Below are 21,464 nucleotides of genomic sequence, written 5' to 3' on the forward strand. Positions count from 1 at the left end.
CATTGTTATCATGAATTTAAATGCATTCATGCCACTTCTGAGCCTCATTAAACAGTCTGTAAATATACCTAAATGCCACATCTTCTGTTCTTCTGTGCCACCTTTGCAGTGCAAAGATGAATTTTGTTGATACTGATTTAATTTGATTGGTAACTTATTCTTCCTGATTGTGTCTTATTATTCTAACTCAATTTATAAATATAAATGTATGAATTTGACATGAAAGATGACACATTTTGTAAGGTTAAAAAAATTGACCCAGCAAGTTATTTTAAGGAGTCAAATATTGCTTATAATGGGAAGGTTAATTTCTGTCATTGATAATTTTTTTTAAATTAGGAGCACAAGTGCACCTAAAAAGAAATGTAAGTGTAGAGCCCTGTAAAGGTGCCTTTATTTCTGTATGCAAAACATAGTGGGGGAAAAAAAAAAAAAACACACAACCTGAACATGTAATAGTAAAATATTCAATTTGCATGTTGTGTGAGAGCTAGAAATGTTTTAAGACCTGTTTTATTTCTCTGGAAATGTGGTTTCAGGTTTGTAGTTGTGTATTTCTCTGCTGGGTTTAGTTTGTTTTTATGTGCATAACATGTACATATAATAGTTTGTATCTGTATTTTCGCATGTTGCCATGCATCTGCTTTGGATGGTATAAGAGTGAGTCATTGTTTTATGTTCTCAGCAACCGATAGAAACTTGAACTCCAGTGCACGGATTGCATAACTGACATGCATCTATGCTCACAACCACATTAGAAGTGAAATTTGACAAAGAAACCATTGGGATTAGTTTTCCAATAAATTTCATTTATTATCAGTGATACACTCCTATTGTGAATGTTCTGTAATTTTTGATACCTGACCAGATTTTGTTGGGTTTGTTGTTCCTTATTATAAGAAAAATGCAATGAACATGGCAATAGTGGGTGCGTTTCTTAATATTCCTGAGGTAAATGTATAAGAGTTTTTATATTTGAAAACCGCAATGTACGACAGTGAACACAAGATGGCGCATTAAATCTTTACAAATGATCACACGCGCTCTTATTATTACTGTAGTATTTAGGATATATACTGTGCAAATTTTCTGTGTAAATTGAATTCCCGGATGACTTGCCAAATTCGTCACAATGTGCAGTAAACAACTGAACTCACTGCATCCCACAATGTAGTGTGCTCTATTTAGCCTTCCATTTCCAATGTAACCAAGGAACCAGAAGTGTATATATATACATATATATATTTTTTTTTTCTGAAAACATTGTGTTATTTCACTTTTTTTTTTTTTATACGGTATGTTTTTTTTTTTTTGTGTTTTGTTTTGTTTTGTTTGTTTTGTTAACTTGATCTCAAACTATCACTAAATTACATAATATTTGCTGCTGTCTGTTTTGTTCATACTCAGTGTTGATGTCTTTGGTTTTACATGTGCAATGTATGAATATCATGCCTCAGGCTTTGAAGCATTGCAGCAATTTCTACAGGCAAGACCTCTAGCAAAAAGAAACACGCAGTCGCAAACTGTTGCACACTCAGTCGTGTCTGCTAACTGAAACATTACAGTTTTATGAGGGAGATGTTATCTTTCGGTATGGTACATTATGCAGTGACTGAAATGTTCTTGATGAGCTCCTCATTGTTGCCCATTTGGAAGCAGTTTGTAGAAACTAGAAACTGTTTTCTGTCTCTTAAACACTGATTTACACATGTACCTACAGCTTAATTATACTCTTTTATTTGATCTCAGATGTCAGTTTTCCATTTTTTTTTAATTCCAGAAAAGACTAAAAGCAATTAAAGCATCCGTATGCCAAGTGGGTTTGTTTGTGTTTGTGCCATGCTGAATTCTGGGCACATCTGAGTGGTTCTAAGACTGTTCAAACCGGCAGCAAAATCATTTTTTCCTCCCTACAGTCTTTGGAGTTGGTAAGGTTTTTAAATGTTTTTGAAATAAGTCTCTTATGTTTACCAAGGCTGTATTTATTTGATCATAATGCTTAATATAGTAAAACAATAATATTGTGAAATATATATATATAAAAAAAAAGCTTTCTATTTTAATGTATTTTCAAATGTAATTAACTCCAGTCTTCAGTGTCACATGATCTTTCAAAAATCATTCTAATATGATGTTTTGGTGCTCAAGAAACATTTCTTCTTTATCATTATTATTTATTGTTGTTATTATTATTATTATTATAATTATCAATATCAATAAAAGATTTGCTGCTTAATATTTTTGTGGAAACTGATACATTTTGATTCTTTGGTTATTTGTTGTAAATGTACCATTTTTGTGGTATAAATGCCTCGTCTGTGCTACCTTTGCTGTGGGGAAAATTACTACTAATTACTGTACTAATAAAAAAAAAAAAAGTAGTTCATAGTGGTATAATTGATATTTTTCAACAAAAAATAAAATTATTGGTTTAGGAAAGATAACAAGGGCAGCAAAACAATAAATGAAAACAGTTAAATATGAATGTAAGTATAATAGATCTTGTTTGTAAATCAGAAACAGTTTGATAATTTGACAGTAGGCTTCTGAGGTTAATGCAGTTAGAATTGTTTTCCAATCATTGTCTATACTTCCTCAAATATACATAAAAAATCATTAAAGAAACAATCAATAAGAGGAATTACAATTATTTCAAAATTTCAAAATATAAAGAATTATATCAAATTCTGTAATGTCACCCACATTGTGCTGTTGTGTGAGTGTAGTTTAGGGCTGCACGATATAGTAGTAATGTAGTGATGCTTGCTTTTTCCAGAAAGAATGTGAAACATATTTTGGTTATATCATTTTCAGTTTTTAAATATATTTAAATATAATGTAAATTGATTTTACACCCTTAAAGCATTATCGTATCGCATATTGTATGTCACATATCGCATTTTAGTTATCATATATCGCATTTTATCACAGTTATCGCATATCGCAATTTTCTTCAATATTGTGCAGCCCTAGTGTAGTTGTGTCCATTTTTACACATACAGTTGTTGTAGAAGAAATTCTCTTTAGCATTGTACTGACATCATTACTATAGCAATCAGTGTGGATATACTGGATGCTAACTGTCTGAAAAAACTGATTATATGTGATAAACAAATTAGGGATGGGTCAAGATTGTTGACTATTCGACCAAAATTAGAGTAGTCAATTAATGAGGTTGTCTGCTCTGTTGAATAATTTTAGTGATCTCAAAGAGAGGGATTTCGCATGCTGACAATAAATTTAGGCAATCAGTGTCATTCAGTAGGCTAACTGAAGATATTGAACAAATAAATAGACTGTTGTGAAGAGATCCTCATTCCTTTCAGTGGAACTGCCGTTGCGTCTTGTAGCTGTCATCCTCAGGGAATCTGTAGTGTTAGTTGTTTACTGTTAGATCCGTGATCTATGTTCTGGCATATTATGTCAGCCAAGTACAGTGCTTCCCTTAGGGGCTGAGGAATGTCACATTGAATGCAGGGTCATTTCTAGATGAAGTCACAGCATTTCTGCTGTATTGATGGGTTAAACATTTCATTTTGAAACTGGTGTGATTAAAATATTTATCGTGGCTCGATCTTGTGACCGCTCGGTTTGTTGTGATCTGGGCCACTCGTGACACTGCTGCTTTTGTTGTTGCCAGGGAGACCACGGAACAGACTGGAGCCCATGGACACGATCTTTGTGAAGCAGGTCAAAGAGGGAGGGCCTGCTCACAGCGCCGGACTCTGCACTGGTAATTACACCAGCACTTCAAATGTACAGCACATTGTTTTGTTTTGCTTATTGATGTCTGATAATCTAAAACCCGATAATGGAACTTCAACAGGGGATAGGATAGTGAAAGTGAATGGAGAGAGCATCATTGGGAAGACATACTCACAGGTCATAGGGCTCATCCAGAACAGGTAAGAGTGTGTTATAATTCATTTAGATATGTCATGATTTATATAGATGTGTCATAATTGTAGTACTAAATATTTCTTTCCACTTCCAGTCATACATTTCTAGAGTTGTGTGTGATGCCAAAAGATGAAGATATACTACAGCTGGTAAGATTTTACTGTTTTTGTATTTTTGTTTTTTAAAGCAGGCCCTGATGGAATTTTATTTTCAGACTTTCTGCACTGACTTTGTTGTTGGAAACTAGGAAACATGTTACTTCAAATAAAAGTGGCCAGAAGCTTCTGAATACATCATTCTAATGAGGTCTTTGTATGCACTATATTTTGAGTTTGCATTCAGTAGCACTTGTTCTATTCGCACCCACGGAAATTAAGGTTCTGACCCATTTCGGAGAAAGGAGGCGGGTTCCTCTCACTCCTTGGAGTGCTGCTGTATCTGGGACTGCTAACCAGGACACTGCAGCCTGTCCTTCTCCAGTGAGCCTCAAACTGCCGCACCATCACAGCTGCCCTCAATTACACATAACTGTAGTTCAGTCATCACTTCATCTGCCCTGCATTCTCTTTGACACTTTCCAATACAGTCAAATTTCCGTGCTGCGCTGCATTCCTGGGGCTTCTGACTCATGAATAGTGCCATTGTTTTATCATGATATGTACCAGATCGACTGTAGCGTTAATCAAGAGCTCATCTCTGATATATTAGTTCTTTTCAGTTGCTGTGAACTTTTGAACATGCTCTATTTTGTTAGGAAATTCAGAGTTTGTAGAGGTGAAGAGCAGGATGTTCTCTGCGACAGGATGGAAGCTCTCGCTTCATGAAAGGCTGTTTGTGTTGAAGCAGCCGCTCAGCTGGGAGAGAGATGCCAGCTGGGGCCTGGCACATGGGCGCTCTCTCTCACACAGAGATCTGATACAGAACTGCTGTGCAGTATCAGGGCTCAACGCTAAGGGTTTTTTCTACTGGCCTGGTCGGGCCAGTGGTTCAATTTTTTTACTTGCCCACCACAAAAAAGTAATAAATAAATAAATTAAAAAGTTATTGTTTTCATTGTGTTTGACACATGCAACCTTAATAAATAAGGTTATTACACCAAATTTCAGATACCAGTTAGGGGTGTAACGAATCGATACACTCGTGTCACCATTCTATACAAAGCATGATACTGAACTCACGATACGATACTATCGTGATATTTTAAGCCAAAATAAAGAAGCCATTTTTTTTTATTATTATTACTTAATATTTGAATAAAAATAATAGTTACTTTTTTATTAATAGGACCCACACAAATTCCCCCGTTGCTTTATTATACATTATATTCAACATTATATATTGTAGTTTAATGTAGTAATATCACTGAAACTCTGTAAACTTAAATTTTTTCCTCACACAGTATTCATGCTTTCAATACAGACATTCTTTGGACTCTTACATGGACAAGCCATTTACGCACAGACTCTCCCGGTGCTCGCTATGTCCCGCTTCTCCCGCTATTAATGCACCATACATATAAGAATAAACCATAAATAGATTGAAATGCTTTGAATAATCATACTACTGAAACTAAATGTGATATGGTGATTTAAATGATGTCAAATGATGTCAAATGATTTCACTTTGAGGAATACTGTTCCAGCGTGTATATGCTTCAGATGATCAATGCAATCAATAGCCCCTTTCACACAGAGATTCTGGAAAATACACTGATAATGTGTCCCGGGATCATTTGATTTTGGTTCATTCGATTTTGGTTCATTCACACTGCCAGTGATTTTGTGGAATCTGCGTGCGTTCACACGCAGACACACATCCCGTAAAGAGACACACGTGACATTAGGATGTGACGTGTAATGTCTCTGCAGCGCCTTAAGTTTGCTTATGATCTACGATTTTTCTCTTGAGAAACCATGCTCGTGCATTTGATCATAAATTAGCGCATAGGGTACCGTAAAACTACTAGCCTGACTAACATAAATTTCAAGTATTATTAAAGACAAGTAAACAGTCAGTAACAAAATAAGAACAAATAATAGCAATAGCAAAAAATATATACAATAGAACAAATATACAAATAAAATAAACAGTGCTTTTCAGGATTTTCAGGTAGGTCTAACAGTAGTTCTCAGGTACAGAAATTGAATCAAATGTAGAAACACTGTGTAGGTCTTCACTGTATAAATAAAGTATACATTAATGGTCCGTGTATCTTTTGGTCATTCGTTTTTTTATTTAATACTGAAATCGTAAAATGAAAAAAAACGGCACCTTTTTTGTTTTTGTTTTTCTTTTATTTTTTTTTTATTTTTTTCTCGTTCAGGGGTAGAAAATGATAAACAACTTCAGTATTTGATCTCTACATGTGGGCGGGAATGAAACACCCCTTTCTCCTGATTGCTCAACCAAACATTAAACGGTGCCGTCATCAGTTCTACTGCAGTTCAGCGCAGCAGAATAATAGTCCTTGGATGGATTCTTAACGCATTTATTGCAACTACATTTCATCTTTTTCTCATCAAACAGCCAGACTAACAAATGGCCTGAGACATACCATATCGAGGCAGAGCCTAGACAAGGCTTTCTTCTGTGTTCATAAATTCGGAAGCCTACGCGTGTTTATCTCAGAAATATTATTATTATACTAGTTTATCTCAGAAATAACAACTTACTTCGCACCTGCACTCACAACTATCTAATAGCCAACACTTTTGGCACACTGTCTGTTTTATTATTGCTGACCACCTATCAAAATCTGTGTGGCAATGCTGCGCGACTCATGGCACAACACAGAGATATAGTGAAGCCCAGACCAGTATCAATTTAAGTCATCATACACAGATGTCATAACTTTTGTTTTAGGCAATACGCTGAAGTTATATAATTAATATTAAGTATTGGCCGGCTAACTGATGGCATACAGAACGGTTATTTTCTCTGCCAACTAAACTTCCAAAGCAAATAAATTCACAGAACCGTTGTGCGACTGATTCGCAGTAAGGCAACAGAGTTGTTTCATTCCTGAATGAATAAGAGTCTTTGAACGACCCATTAATATAGAAGATGATTCAATGACCAATTAATATAGACAGCCACTTGATTTTATTCCTGAATGAATCAGCGTTTTGAACGAATCGACAATTGAATAAATGACTCCTTCCTTAACACAATGACTTACCTCCACCTAGTGGCGATATTACTTTCATAATCCAAGTATCATTTCATTTTGCCATTTCATATTTCTGAATAAAACTATTGTTTAAAATATTAATCTTATTAAAATGATACAGTTGTAATTGCTGTGTAAATGTATTTACTGTAAGTAGCTACATCTGAAAGCAACTTCATGCAGTTGGTTGATACTGATTTAATTGGTAAAAGCCTATAGTGTCATTTTATTCTAATACATTTGACTAAATTTAGGAATTTAACATTATAGATAGCATACATATTTAATAAGATTAGGAAAGAAATTCTATATAAAGGTAAATCATTTGTCCCATATGGGAAAGTTAATTTCTGACACTGGTAGATGGCATTAAATATGAAAACCCTTCATCTCTGGTTTATTGTTCAAAGTGTTATTTCAGGGTTCCATTCATATAACTCAAACAAGTTCACCTTAAAATCAATGTCAAATTCATATTTCACTAAAGTCAATCACTGAAACAACCATTCTGTGGGATAACGACATTATGATATCCATCTGTGTGAAATGCTGTATGAATAAAAATCATAAAATGACTATAATAGATGTGCAGTGAGCATAAACTACAATACGATGTCATTTCTTTTCATATCTGTCATATTATTTCAAGCTCCTCCATTGTCCAAATCTCAGCATATTGCCTAAAAAAGAGAGATGCACATCTGTGTATGATGACTTAAATTGATACTGGTCTTGGCTTCACTACCATATCTCTGTGCTGTCCAATGAGTCATGCAGCATTTCCACACAGATTTTGATAGGTGGTCAGCAATAATAAAACAGGCAATGTGCCAAAAGTATTGTCTATTACAGGGGTTCCCAAACTTTTCAGCCCACGACCCCCAAAATAATGATGAGAGTGACTCGCAATCCCCACTATCCTCGGAGGTGGTTAAAGTATACAAACGTTGTGCGCAATGGCGCACACGCACTAACGGCTGTTTCACACATACTCTGTTTGCATTTTTTTTTTCTGTGCCCATATTAACGGATTAGAGCGATCACGCTGCACACGGATGCAGTCCGGCAGTGCGTTCCTGGAACGGTGCGTCTGCAGCAGTGCAGCGATCGATTCTGCGCCGAGTCTTATTTTTGCTGTGCTGCACAGCACTGAATTAAAACGATAGCACATTGTTCGCATAAAATAAACATGTATTGACGTGAAAAAAATAGTAATTTCACGATAGATGCACAATTTAAAGTCTGCACGGCTGCACGATTAATCATATTTTAATCGGAATAACGATATCTGCTTCTCTCGATTGATTACAAATAATCGTCACGATATTGGCCCGCTCGTTATTTATCCTGAAAACGTGTTTTTTCTTTGGGATATGCTTGTGGTTGCCAGATGCAAAGAGCTTAAATCCCCCAAATAGAGCTTTTCCCCCCAAATAGAGCTTTTCCCTTTAAAGGATATACTTTCTTTCCGGTGTTTTACTTAATCTGTGCAATCTGGCAACTCTGTGCACGCGTTCCCTCTAAATGCGGAAGAAGCGCTGATGATCTGAAAGCAAATGTGCGCTGGAGTTTAGCGATCTCCACAGCGAAATTCTGCTTCATTAAGCCACGTTAAGCGTTTTTCACGTTAAGCATTTTAGAATGTCCCTAGCCAGGGACATACACTATATATATATATATATATATCAAAAAGTATCGTTCTTTGCTTAACGAATTTGCAGGGCAATCTGAATCTGTGGTTTGTCTCATTTGCAAATGAATTGTGTTGCTTTAAATCTGTGAATACAGATTACAAAGCGCTCACCAAAACCATGTGTTTTGTATTGATTTACCATCTAACGAAATTATCATAGTTGGTTAAATGAAGTCAGTGTGCCACCTACAGGCCTTTTGGGTGAAGTGTAGGTTGGTAAAGAATGTGCAAAATGGCCATAACTACATTACCCTTTTTGATAGAATCATCGTGATAAATAATCGTGATTATAATTTTGAGCAAAATAATCGTGATTATCAGTTTAATCATTATTTTGCAGCCCTAGTCTCTGTTACACAGTTTACTCGGGTAAAGCAAGGAAAAGGACACCTTACCAGGCATTTAGGTGAACAAAGAGACATAAACGATAGCACTCGTCTCTTCGGGAAGGTGGAAAAACAAAGTTCTTTATGACCTGAGGGATTTCTTGTAAAAAGATTTACAAGGAAAGAAAAGATGAGAGTCGCCTGTTTTAAGTGTTTTAAGTTTTAATTTAAAATGTTTGTGATTTTAACATAAAGCTTATGTTTAAATGTTTTGCCACTTGCGTGAGCAACATAATAAATAAATCTAAAGTAGGCCTATTACTTTATAGAAATATAAAGTAATGAAATGAATAAAACGTATAATGTAGTGCGTTTAAACGTGACATCTATGAAATATAGTGTATGCAAAGAGAATCGCAATGCTGACACGCCATGTTCATATAAACATTTTTTTTTTTATTTTACGAATAAAAATAAGTAAATGTTGTGTTTGTGATATAAAGCCATGGATCAGTTGCGCACTGCAAACACGGCATATGTGAAAACACAATAGCGTGTGCTGCATAAGTACTACAAAGGCATGATGGTGTTTTTTTTTTTTTTTTTTTTTTTTTTTTTTAATTTAACTACTATTTTTAGTATTTTGTTACAATTATTGATAAAATATGCTATTTCTAATCGTTTAATTTTTTGATTTTTTTTTTTTTTTTGATTTCTGGAAATCATCTCGCGACCCCTCCCTCGCTGTCTCACTTTGGGAACCACTGGTCTATTAGGTAGTTGTGAGTGCAGGTGCGAGGTAAATTGTTATTTCTGAGATAAACTAGTATAATAATAATATTTCTGAGATAAACACGCGTAAGTTGCCGAATTTATGGGGACAGAAGAAAGCCTTGTCTAGGCTCTGCCTCGGTACAGTATATGTCAAGCCATTTGTTAGTCTGTCTGTTTGACAAGAAAGAGATTAAATGGAGTTGCAATAAACGCGTTAAGAATCTATCGCAGCGAAGGACTGTTATTCTGCTGCGCTGAACTCCGGAAGAACTGATGACGGCACCGTTTAATGTTTGGTTGACCAATCAGCGGAATGGGGTGTTTCATTCCCGCCCACATGTTGAGATCAAATATTCAAGTTGTTTATCATTTTCTACCCCTGAGCGAAAAATTGAAAATCAAGCTGAATTCTTGTTTTTTGTTTTGTTTGGGGAAAAAAAATAAATAAAAAAATAAAGGAAAAAGGTGCCGTTTTTTTCATTTTCCGATTTCAATATTAAATCAAAAAAATGAATGACCAACAGATACACGGACCATTAATTCATATTAAAGTTACAAGAGTTATTCAGTCAAGAGCGGTGTTGTGAATTTTTTTTTTTTTTTTTGTCCTTTGTTGTTTGATTAACATTAAAAACACAAACAAATCAGAAATAATCTGATGAGTCAATGATTCAATGAACCATTAATAAAGTCAGCCAATTGCTTTGTTCCTGAATAAATCAACCATTTTAAATGAATCAATTGATTAAATGACTTTACGGCACCTACTGCTGGTGTTTAATCATTTCATATTTCTATATTAAAAATCATGCCATCTTTAACTGTCTATAAATATATACCTAAATGCCACTTCAGATGCAGCTTCTGTGCCACCTCTCAAAGATGGATTTTGTTGATACAGTTTTCATTTGATTGGTAACAGCCCAATTGTTTGTTAATACCCTAAATGAATTTAAAATTTTATTACATTACAAATTAAGAATTTAACATAAAGGATGCATACATTTAATAAGGTTGGAAAAAACTGCCTTTACAAAAATAAAAAAATTCACCTGGAAATAAGTTTAAGGGGGCCAATGTTCCCACGTAATGGGAATGTTATTGATCAAAAGGTGCTTCTAAATCTTTGACTGTGCTCCTAAAAAACATAAGTATAGAGCCCTGATAAATAATATATTTTAATATAATAATTTTGTCTACAATAGATAGAATTTTTGTAAAAGACAATCTTTGGCTGAATGATGCCTTTTAAACATTGTAATTTGAACGCTTATTTTTGTAGATAAAATGCATTTTGTTCAGGCTGTGTTCAGTGGAATAGAATGGAAACATAGGACTCATCCAGGTTCATTCGGATCACTGACTCTTGTTCTAACTATTTTGTGTGAATAATCACCTAACATCCTGTTTCTCTCTTTTCTCTGTCTGTTCAGTGCTTTCTAATTCAGTCCACAGTTTCGCTCGGCTCAGTGAGCACATGGAGTCCTGCACTCATTTGTTTGCCCTTTAGATTAACTTTTAATGCATGCCATTTACAGTTGTAAGCATCGTTTGAACTCTCTGGCAGCAGGCAAATGTATTTCTCAAAGCACCTCTGCCATTTCATGTGCAGGGTGTAGTGGAATAACAAAGATTATCTGAATTGCAGAAGAAAAACACCCATTTATGAAATTATGTTCTAATTATAACATTCAAAGCATTTTAATTGCTTAAGTATGAAATGCAAGAATCTTGTAAAATGGGTTTTTAGTTTTCCAGTTAAAATGTCACATGTGGGAAGTTGGACTTGAAGTCACTAGCTGCTTTCACACATTAAACTTGGTAAATTACAAAAAAAAAAAAAAAAAAAAAAAAAAATTGCTAGATTGACTTTTCCAATAAATGTACCACGTATGCTGTTCACAAGCGCATTTATACATCAGAAGCAAAATACCAGTAAACTGTGAAACTATTTTTAGACAAAATGTTTTCAAAAGGATACTACTGCATATATTTAATTGCACTGTTTATTAGCATTTTGCATAGTAAATTAAGCCTGTTTGTAGGCCATTTAAAAAATGTTTTTATTATTATTTTTTTTTAAATACACTGTCAAAAATGACAAACTGTCATTACCAGAATTCGGCCAGACAATTGTGACATTCCTATTCTTAGTGATTCATATTAGATTCTCATAACTGTAATACAATTTGAGCAGTTTAAAGTATAATATATGTCATAAAATGTACAAAGTAAATCTTAATTGTCCTAAAAATAGGTTTTGCTTTTTTCAAGCAAAATATAATTTATTTTGTTTGTTTTTGGAGTGAAATGTGACCCGGACATGTATTTGACAGGTTTCCAATAATTTCTCATCTCTCCCATTACCACAACTGTTATATTTCCATGCCTTTTTTGGCTGCTGCACAGCTGTTGCTGTGATGGTGTTTTACTCTTGCGTGTAGCAAGAAAATGCTGTGGCCTGTCTAAACAGGGTTTTTAGCTGGGTGGAGGATTAATCCATCTGAGGTCTTTGGTGACATTAGTCACAGTAACAGAGTTGATCAGAAGAGTCATGAATGGATGCTACAATGGGCAGTGGTTTATGGATTTCAGTGAGAGAGAGACAGGAAGAGGCAGGAAAGATGAGATTAGATCAGCTGGAGTCAGCTGACTGCTCTGTGTTGTGGACAGTCTTTCTGGAATAGGCGCGAGTCGGCTAGAGAAAAAAAGGGGAAGGGAGGGGGAAGCTGTACCATCTGAGCTGAATGTATAATCAAGCATCTGCCTCCGACATGTGAATGGTTACAGCTTTCCAGCGAGAGTGAGGGAGGGAGTGAGCAAGTAGACGCGTTAGCTGGGAGGGAGGGTGGGAGCGTGTGTGCGTGTGATCACGGAGTAATCTGCCTGCGGATGGATGGAGAGGGGAGAGATGGAGAGCCGATCGCTACTACGCGAGGCAGGCACCAGGCACCTCAGCCCCCACCTCGACTGGGAGCGACGCGGACGAGCAGGTGGCATTGCTAACGTGACAGTCTTCCCACAGCACCCCTCCACCTTCCCACGATCCTTCCTCACTGGAAGCACTGCAGATCCTGTGCATTTTTTGCGTTCTGTACAGAGATATTCACTGTGATAGTGGCTGTCAGTGCGTGGATTTGATTCTTTTGGTTTTGACCACCTTTAATGAATGCTGGTCTTCTACTTTCCCTCCCTTTCTCTCTTTTTTTTTTCCCCTACGTGGGTTTGTGATGTAATGGCTGCAATTTTCGCAGGGAATCACTAGTCTGGTAAGCAGATCTACATGCATGTTGATTGTTGTTTTTTTAATCATTTATAAATGTCATGCATGTCATTGTATTCCACTTGGTTGTTGATTTCCTGTTCCTTGTCATTTTCAGATGACTGTCATGATGTTTCTGGTTATGTGTAGCTTAGTACAGCGTAGTTTGTGGAATGTCTCGATCGCAGAGGCGTAGGGATTGTGTGACCTGTTTGATTTAGCTGTGTGGGTAGTTCTCGGATAAATCCAACAAACATATTTGCTGTGCCTCGCCCCTTTTTTCTCATTTCTCTCTTTTCCTATGATGAACTTTGGCCTCTGTAACAAGGCATCTGTGGCATTTCATGAAAGGAGGGGCGAAGTTCCTTACTACTGATATCAGATTCAGTTTGTATAGTTATGCAAAAGGAATGTAACTCCATATGATCGGGTTGAAAGTCCACTCTACGCGACTTGCTTTCATGTTTTGGAAGCCAACATATCGGAGTAAGAAAAACAATATGGAGCCTGGTATTTGTTTTCAATCTGACGTTCCTCAAACTGAAGTCCTGTGATAGTAGTTTAACTTGAACTCTGGATTTTGACATGATTACGGAGGTCAGATTTAGCGCCATTGCTAACCAGGGCATTCGTTCACCTCTGGCTTCGGTGTCGCTTCGGTCACGTGTGGTGACCCGAACGGTGGGTGACATCACTTTCTTGTTACTCTGAATTGCTATTTATTATTATTTTAGGCTGCCTGGTGCTTCTTTTGGAGATAGGACTGTGTGTGAAATGGAGGCTGATCTTGCTTTCCAGCACCATAATAAAATTTAAAGGGAAGGCATTACCTGTTTGCTCACAGCAGAGATCTGATTACAGCTGTTTTTTTACAGCCATACACAGCAGAAACTCTGTAGTTATAAGTCAAATTAATTGCGGTAGGTGTATTTTTGTTATGAACTGTCAGCTTTAGATATTGTGAATATTGTAGAATTCTCAAGCACTTGGTGCACCAGAGTATAGCTCACACTTCTGACCTGTAAAACTCCCACACGCAAATGTTGTGCTGTCCACCCACACAGAGAAAACTATTTGTAGGAATTCATCATGAATTTCAAGTTTTCTATAATACAGTGAATACTACAAAAAATTTACCTGATTTTTTTTTTCTTTTTTTTTTTTTCTTTTTCTTCCACAGGCCTATTCCCAGGATGCCTACCTTAAGGGTCATGATGCATACAGTGGAAATGCCCGCCATATCCCGGAGCCACCCCCTATATGTTACCCTCGAGTAGACTGTAAGCCCCCGGGGATGGCCCAGGCCACTGAGACATTAGCCCCGGGGGTTGTACCGTCTGATCTAGGATACCGTGTGGAGATACCAGTACCTCCCTCCCCTCCACCACCCATTCCAAAGACACAGACTGCGGTATGTGTGTGCAATGAAAGTGTTCGGACAGTGGTGTTACCTCCTGATGTTCACATGGGCCGTATGGTTCCGGGTCATAGGGGGGACTATGGTCTAGTAGGCCCAGATCCAATGCTGGTCAGAGCCAGGCCTGGTACAGTGTCTGGTGGTCGTCCGCCATACCTCCACCCTCGCAAAGCTGACATGTTCCCTTCAGGTTACCATGGTGATCATTATGCCATTCCACCTACACACTATGCGCCTGCTTCCTCCATCAACTCCCCTGCTACCCACCAGAACATTGACTGGCGGACTTACCAGACATACCGGGAATATATCGATAATAAAGGTCTTCACACTTACAGTCGGACTGTTCAAGAGCGATTAGACAGCCTGCGAGCTGCATCCCAAAGTGTCCACGGTGGCCCTCACTGTGGACCCCAGCCTGGCTGGGGCAATAAGTTACGCCGCAGAAGCACGTCTCATGAGCGGGCTTACCAGGGCCCTTCTGTGCTTCCTCCACGCAGCGCTTCACAAGATAGGATGAGTGGGGCGGAGAGAGCAGCCCACGCCAGGGACTGGCCTCCTCGTAGTGTGTCCTCTGACGGCCTTATGCGGAAGCCCCGTGTTCATTCGTCAGACTATGTGGAACATGAACTAGTTTCTGCTGCACCATGGGCCGCTGTGGATAGGCATCTGTATGGCAGAGTAGACCAGAGGAGTCGTCCTAGTAGACAGTCTCTCCCACCACGGGCGGTCCTTTACCGTCCCCCAACAGGGTATGGTATGAACATCAGGGGTGTTGCTGGCTCCCATATGCACAGCTCCAGAACGGACATCCCACCCACTGCTGGTTTTCCAGAGCGACCTCGCAATGGAGTAAACCAGGCCAAAGAGCCTCCTTCCAAAGACCAAAGTGGAACTGTTGTTGGAAATCGTATTTCTAATTCTGCATCAAACCAATCAAGAACTAGGGCTGAAACCATGCAGATCCTAGAAACTGGGAAAGAGAATCCAGTGGGATATAGGTCGGCATCTTACTCGACTCCGCCTCCTCAGAGGCCACAGGGTGGGGCATCAGTTCAGAGAACACACTCACGGGATGTCAAGGGTTTACCAGTAAATGGGTCCAGTCCTGTAGAGGGTGTAGTCCTCCGAGATAAGCCCCCAACAGGGAAGGGGACCCCACAACCTCTCCGCCATCCCTCATACATCCTTGCAGTGAATGATACAGATGGGTCTGAGCCAGCAGGGGGTGGCGTCTGCTGGTTGCCCAACGATGCGCGCCGGGAGATGCACATGCGGAAACTGGGGGAGCGGCTTGACTCCTCCTTCTGCTCCAGTAATCTGGACGAATCACTTGACTCCATTCCCTTCATCGGTAAGTGCACTCTTTGTAACCATAGCAACGCTAACCCAGCAACATTCTTGAGCCAGCAGTAGAGATTGTTTTAGAGCTACAGCAGATATTTTTGAACAATAATTGGTTGTGTAGACTCTAATGTATTTTGCAATTATTTTTTTATATATACAATTTTTATGATCAGTACTTTTACGTATTAAAAATGTTCTAGTACCTTGTGCCATCTCAAAATGTGACCTTTCATAATCACAATTTCAAATCCTGACCCCATGTGTCCAGACAGAGGATTATCACGGGCAAATCTTGCTTTGTATTGTCAATGTTATCAAACTCTCCAATCTTGAGGAGTCGGGGTGATTTTGCAGGAGGTGCAAATCTATGCCTGTATGTGTGGCTGTTTGGGAGTGACTGAAATAGAGTGAGAGTGACTGTGTGTGGTGAGTCATGGTGTTATTCAGGGAGGAAGTGGCCTTCCCTCATACTCTAATGCCTGAGGATAGGTCTGGAATATTGAGTGATAGTCTAACTGTGCACTTTGGTGTTTTGTGCAATAGCCTTTTAATATTAGGTATACACTGTAACTGTTTTTGTGTGTAAGTCCAAAATCTCTGTTGCTTATCTTTCATACTGCTTACACATTTGGGAGATAATTTTGAAAGTTACTTTAAAAAAAAAAAAAAACAAGAGAGAAGGTAAAAAAAATAGTGGTAGGAGTGTTAATGGTATGGTATATGATATCCCCATTAGTGCTGGAGATTACATAGAATATTCATGATACATTCCCGGCAATAAAATTTTAGCAACGTTGTGAATATTGCAAGGATAAGACTAATTTCGTTATCCCTTTTCTTCTGTAGCAAAATAGTGTCCGTAAGTTCAAACTAGAGCTGCACGATTAATCGTTAAAAGATATCGATCTCGATCCAAACACCAATACTATCTTATTTCTAAATGACAACGATTCTGCTGTGTCTATTAAATCTTTGACAAAATCAGACCTGAACATTCAAATTTATTTTTTTTAAATAATTCATTCAAATTAATTAAACATTCTTAAATAGACTGCTGCAATTAACTTTTTGTCAGAACCTCTAGTAAATTGCATGTTATTTTGTTTAGTTGTCTGTTCAGAATCGTTGGAGAATCTTGATCTCTCTTTGAAAAAAAAATAAATAAATAAATTTAATTTATCCAGAATAGTGCAGCTCTAGTTCAAACTTTCAGTAAATCAGTTCTCAATTCATAAAACTGATACAACAGTTGGTAAATACTGCTATTTACTTTATGACTCTGGAGTATTTAATTCTGATTTTTCAGTCACGGAATTCAGCAGTCAGATATTTCTGAATAACTCCTGTATAATATCTTCCAGGGCAAAGCTTTGTAGGCCGCTGCTACTCTGTTTAAGTCAGACATTTATTTCAACTGTTGTTTTTTTATGTAAACCTGTAATAAGTAGGCATAATGTACCATCAGCTAGTCATTGCAAAAAAAAAAAAAAAAAAGTGTGCAATGCAATGGGTGATTCTCTACAGAAACATTGTTTGTTATACTGGTTAAAAGTCTCCTCATATCCTGATAGCAATCACTGTTAAACGGTCTAAATGTATTTTTATAAATATATATAGTCTGTGGAAGGTGTAGGACCATAACATGTTCATCCAATCATAATATTCAGTCCGAATGAAATAATACGATGTCCTACCTGCCTGTCAGCATATGTTTTTACATTGCAGCCACCTTTTACAGTTCTTCCAAAGCAACAAGCTTATGCTGCGTTCACGCCATAATTACGTAATTAAGAGATGGCAACCCGTGACATTCTAAATGGAGCTGTTCGCGTCCTCTGACTCGGAATTATGCGTTTCCTCGTTAACAGTATCAACAGAAATGAATCTGCAGCAGTCAGGTACAAGCTCTCTAAGTTGTTTACATTCATTTTTATTGTAATATGTGCTTTGAGACATGAGGTAGTTTAACGCCGTCTCTTGTGACACACTGCTAAGAGCAGCTGTGTGTGTGGCTTTATTTGTTTTGAAGGAGGCGTGGCTTTGGAGATGCTCTGTGGGTGGGATATTATGATTTGAAAACTAGCTTGCTATTGCTAGCCTCTCTGAAAATGTCCTATTGCACCTTTAAATGACAGGTTGACTGTATGTTATCTATTATCACTATGAATTGTGCAGGGATGTAAGAAAATATCGATACACGTGAATATCGCGATATTATATTTGGCGATACTGTATCGATTCTCAAAAACACTGCATCATTATTTATATATTTATTTATTTACATCCGAGATTCGTGGCTTTGTGTTCGGTTTAAACCACAGACTGTATAAAACCCAACCGCTAGATGGCAGTGTTATCTCAGAGCGTAAACTGACCCGGAGTGCAAGGTGAAGGTGCGTGCATCGCAAGCGTTAGCATTGGCAAACTCAGTTCACAAGACGATAGAATTATTCCGCTCCCGTGGTATACAGAGCTGAAGTGTGGACTCATTTTGGCTTCAGCTATAAAGAAGCCACTAAGGAAATCGACAAGATTCATTTTGTTTGCAAAATAGGCCAAGTTAACTTAAAATCCAATACTCGGGAAACGCATTGAATTTGAGAGCTCGCTTAACATCCCGACGTCATCCGCGCTGCTGAGAAGCGTTTCGATAGAATATGTGATATGTACTGCACGTTTTCCTCTCAGTAACAAAATAAACACAACAAAATTGACAGCTCTGCAGTTCAGTACTTTAAATAGCACCTTATACAATAGACTGCTTTAAAGCAAGCAGCTTTACAGTATTAAATATAAAACAGTCATTCAGTCATGGAATGGACTATGCATTTTCTGTTGTTAAATAGTTTAGAAATTAAAAACTGCTATACTGTGAACCTTTAAAACATATACACAAAGAATCCTGCAGTCACTTTACTATTTTCCCTTTACTTAGATTGCACAAAATAGTGATTAGTAATATAAATGCAAATGATACTGTATTGATTAAATAAAATAAATTAGCTTGTCAGGTTTTATGCATATGGTTGTGTGTTCATGACTGTTTTTAAATTAGGTCTTTATAAAAAAAAAAAAAAAAAAAACCCAAGAAATATCACAATATATCGCCTTTCTTACAATATCAAAATTTATCACAATATATCGTATCGTAACCCCTGTATCGTGATACGTATTGTATCGCCAGATTCTTGGCAATACACAGCCCTAGCATTTAAAAATAATGTGAAAATAATTAAATGTCTTTCTTTCTCATTTAATGAAAAAATATTCAATTAGTCTTTGACTGTATTTTAGTTCTTGCATTAAGCATTTGGATTAGAGATTAGGGGTGTGCGATATTGGCAAACTATATCTCGATATTTTCCGAGATTTTATCGATAACAATAATTAGACAATATTTTGCTGAGCGTGTTTATTGTGTTGGTATCTTGGCAGGTTTAGGACTGCCGTGGACAGCTGACTCCTAAAGTGTTTGATATTCTTCATATTAGGGCTGTCGATTACTTTGGTAATTAATTCATTGGTCAATTAATAATAAAAATAGGTCTAAGCAAGCAATAGCCTTTAAAATGACTTGAAATACATATATAATAACAATGAGGCAATAATATTTGGTTCAAATAAAGAAGCAAAAGCAAGTAATCATATGGTTTTATAGAATAACACTGATAAAATACATAATATACATGGGCAACATTTCACACTCGAGTTGGGGGGGTGGTGGCGGCAAGAAAAACAAGTCTTTTTGCACCTGCAACAGCAAATTTATTCACAGAAATTTTAAGCAAACAAGTTTAAGTTTGCTTGTTTATTTACCTACTTTATTTACTCATTTATTTAATTATTTACCAAATAATTTACTTTAATAATATTAATTATTTACTTACTCATTTGCTTAATTTTATTATCACGGGAAATGACGTGCACAAATTGTGAATTATTGTCCATCATTATGCGAGCAACTGGTCATAAAGAAAAATGCCACTTCGCAATATAAAAAACATTTCCATTTTAAACCACGAAGGCGAGCCAGTGGATATCACACAAGCAATGTGTAAACTTTGTGTGAGAGTTATGCTAGTGAAGAAGTCTCAAATGGCAGTCAATTATTTACTACAGAAACTGAAAGTAAAAACTGACTGAGCTTTTGGCATCTGGTGCTGCATTAACGACGCATATTCTCTTAAAAACGATGAGAGATTAACCTAATTTATTTTTTTATAATTCTCTTGTGGCTCATAGTTAAAAAAAAATCTTATTTTCATGAATCAAGAAGTATTTCATGTCAAACAAGTTGTTTTTGAAATAAGGTATAAGCTAATCTAAGTAATCTTTTAGTATCCTCGCAGCTTGTCAGTTATGCGATGATGCACTATGAAATTATTGTGGGGCAAATTAATTGTAATATTAATTTAATAATAAAAGTAGCCTAATAATAATAAGAACAGTAATTTAATATGCTGTGCATACCCGTCCTCTACGCCACTGTGAAGGGCTAAACGGCGTCCACCAGCCACTGCATCAAAGCGATTAACTGTTCTATCCAAATCCACATGAATGGCCCATTCAGTATTCAGTAACCTACTGCTGCAATGTCCGAGTCTCTCCTGTCTCATGGTGTTTCTCGTGTATGTTTTGTTGGTGCACGCAAGAAAAATTCCTTTCACATGATGCACTGTTCATCGACACAGTCAAGAATAACTTAAAGAGGTTGCCAACGTTTACTAGACTGTGGACTAGCTTTGACTTTCTGAACAGTGAGTTTTTCTAGCTTGTGCCCTGATTATTTGTTATTATTTGTTAAAACAGTAGCCTAAATACATTTAGTATTAATACAAATGTCTTCTAACTAGATTGTTCATGGCACAATATTTCTTGTGTTTGTCAGTGCTGTTGAGAATGTCAGCGCTGTTCATCTGGTTTAGTTTAAATCACTGAGACTGAGAATGTTCTTCGCTGAATTCAAGCACTTCTCAATGGATCTCACACTGCTGTTTAGTGGTCATGTGTTCGAGACCGATCAGCGAGTAAACACATCTGCTCTAGTAAGCTCGCGCTATGTTGCCGTTTGAGCCGAGCTGATAAATGGTCCGTGTAGCACGATGCAAACTATCACAATAATTATTTTTACAGTTTTATCACCCACCCCTAACTATAATATTAGAGGTTAAAATTAACAACAGAGCCCAAACTACTATATTCAACTGCTGTTTATTTTCAGATATAATAATTACGCTCAAAAACTAAAGTGTTTGTATACAACTCTGTTGCACATAAGGTAGTTATAAGGTAGTAAACTTTCATAAACACTTGACAAGTGTTTATGAAAGTTATCCAGTGTTTACAGTTCATTAGTTAGCTGTAAAAATAGAGAAAAAAAACACTAGAAAGGAGCTTGTTTACTATTAATTATATTTATTCAAACATGCATATTTAATATCACTCCTTTCTAGTGTTTTTTTATAGCTAACTAACAAAGTGAATGCTGAATAACTTTCCTGGGGTAAACGCAACATTTATGTGACATTGTTTACAAGCTTTTACATTAACGTCTTTCCGCAGTTGAAACACTAGCT

At 36.9% G+C, this 21,464-nt stretch overlaps 1 protein-coding gene across 9 annotated transcripts in view; it reads left to right on the top strand.

The window, feature by feature from the left end:
* arhgap21b (Rho GTPase activating protein 21b) overlaps window positions 1–21,464 on the top strand; it is a 76,004-nt gene that overhangs the window by 32,650 nt on the left and 21,890 nt on the right. For 8 of the 9 annotated variants that reach the window (XR_007932784.1, XR_007932786.1, XR_007932785.1 and 5 more), the window contains exons 5-8: window positions 3,641–3,733; window positions 3,827–3,905; window positions 3,995–4,049; window positions 14,305–15,895. Coding sequence is in view for 4 of the 9 variants with exons in the window: in XM_051913337.1 (XP_051769297.1) it covers window positions 3,641–3,733; window positions 3,827–3,905; window positions 3,995–4,049; window positions 14,305–15,895 (1,818 nt within the window). In the remaining 5 variants the exon portion in view is untranslated. Of the gene's footprint in view, window positions 1–3,640; window positions 3,734–3,826; window positions 3,906–3,994; window positions 4,050–12,737; window positions 13,132–14,304; window positions 15,896–21,464 lie in introns of those variants that run through there. The other variant, XM_051913317.1, reaches the window with a different exon arrangement.

Source organism: Ctenopharyngodon idella, chromosome 2 (genome assembly GCF_019924925.1).
Source record: "Ctenopharyngodon idella isolate HZGC_01 chromosome 2, HZGC01, whole genome shotgun sequence".
In the NCBI taxonomy this organism is placed as follows: Eukaryota; Metazoa; Chordata; class Actinopteri; order Cypriniformes; family Xenocyprididae; genus Ctenopharyngodon; species Ctenopharyngodon idella.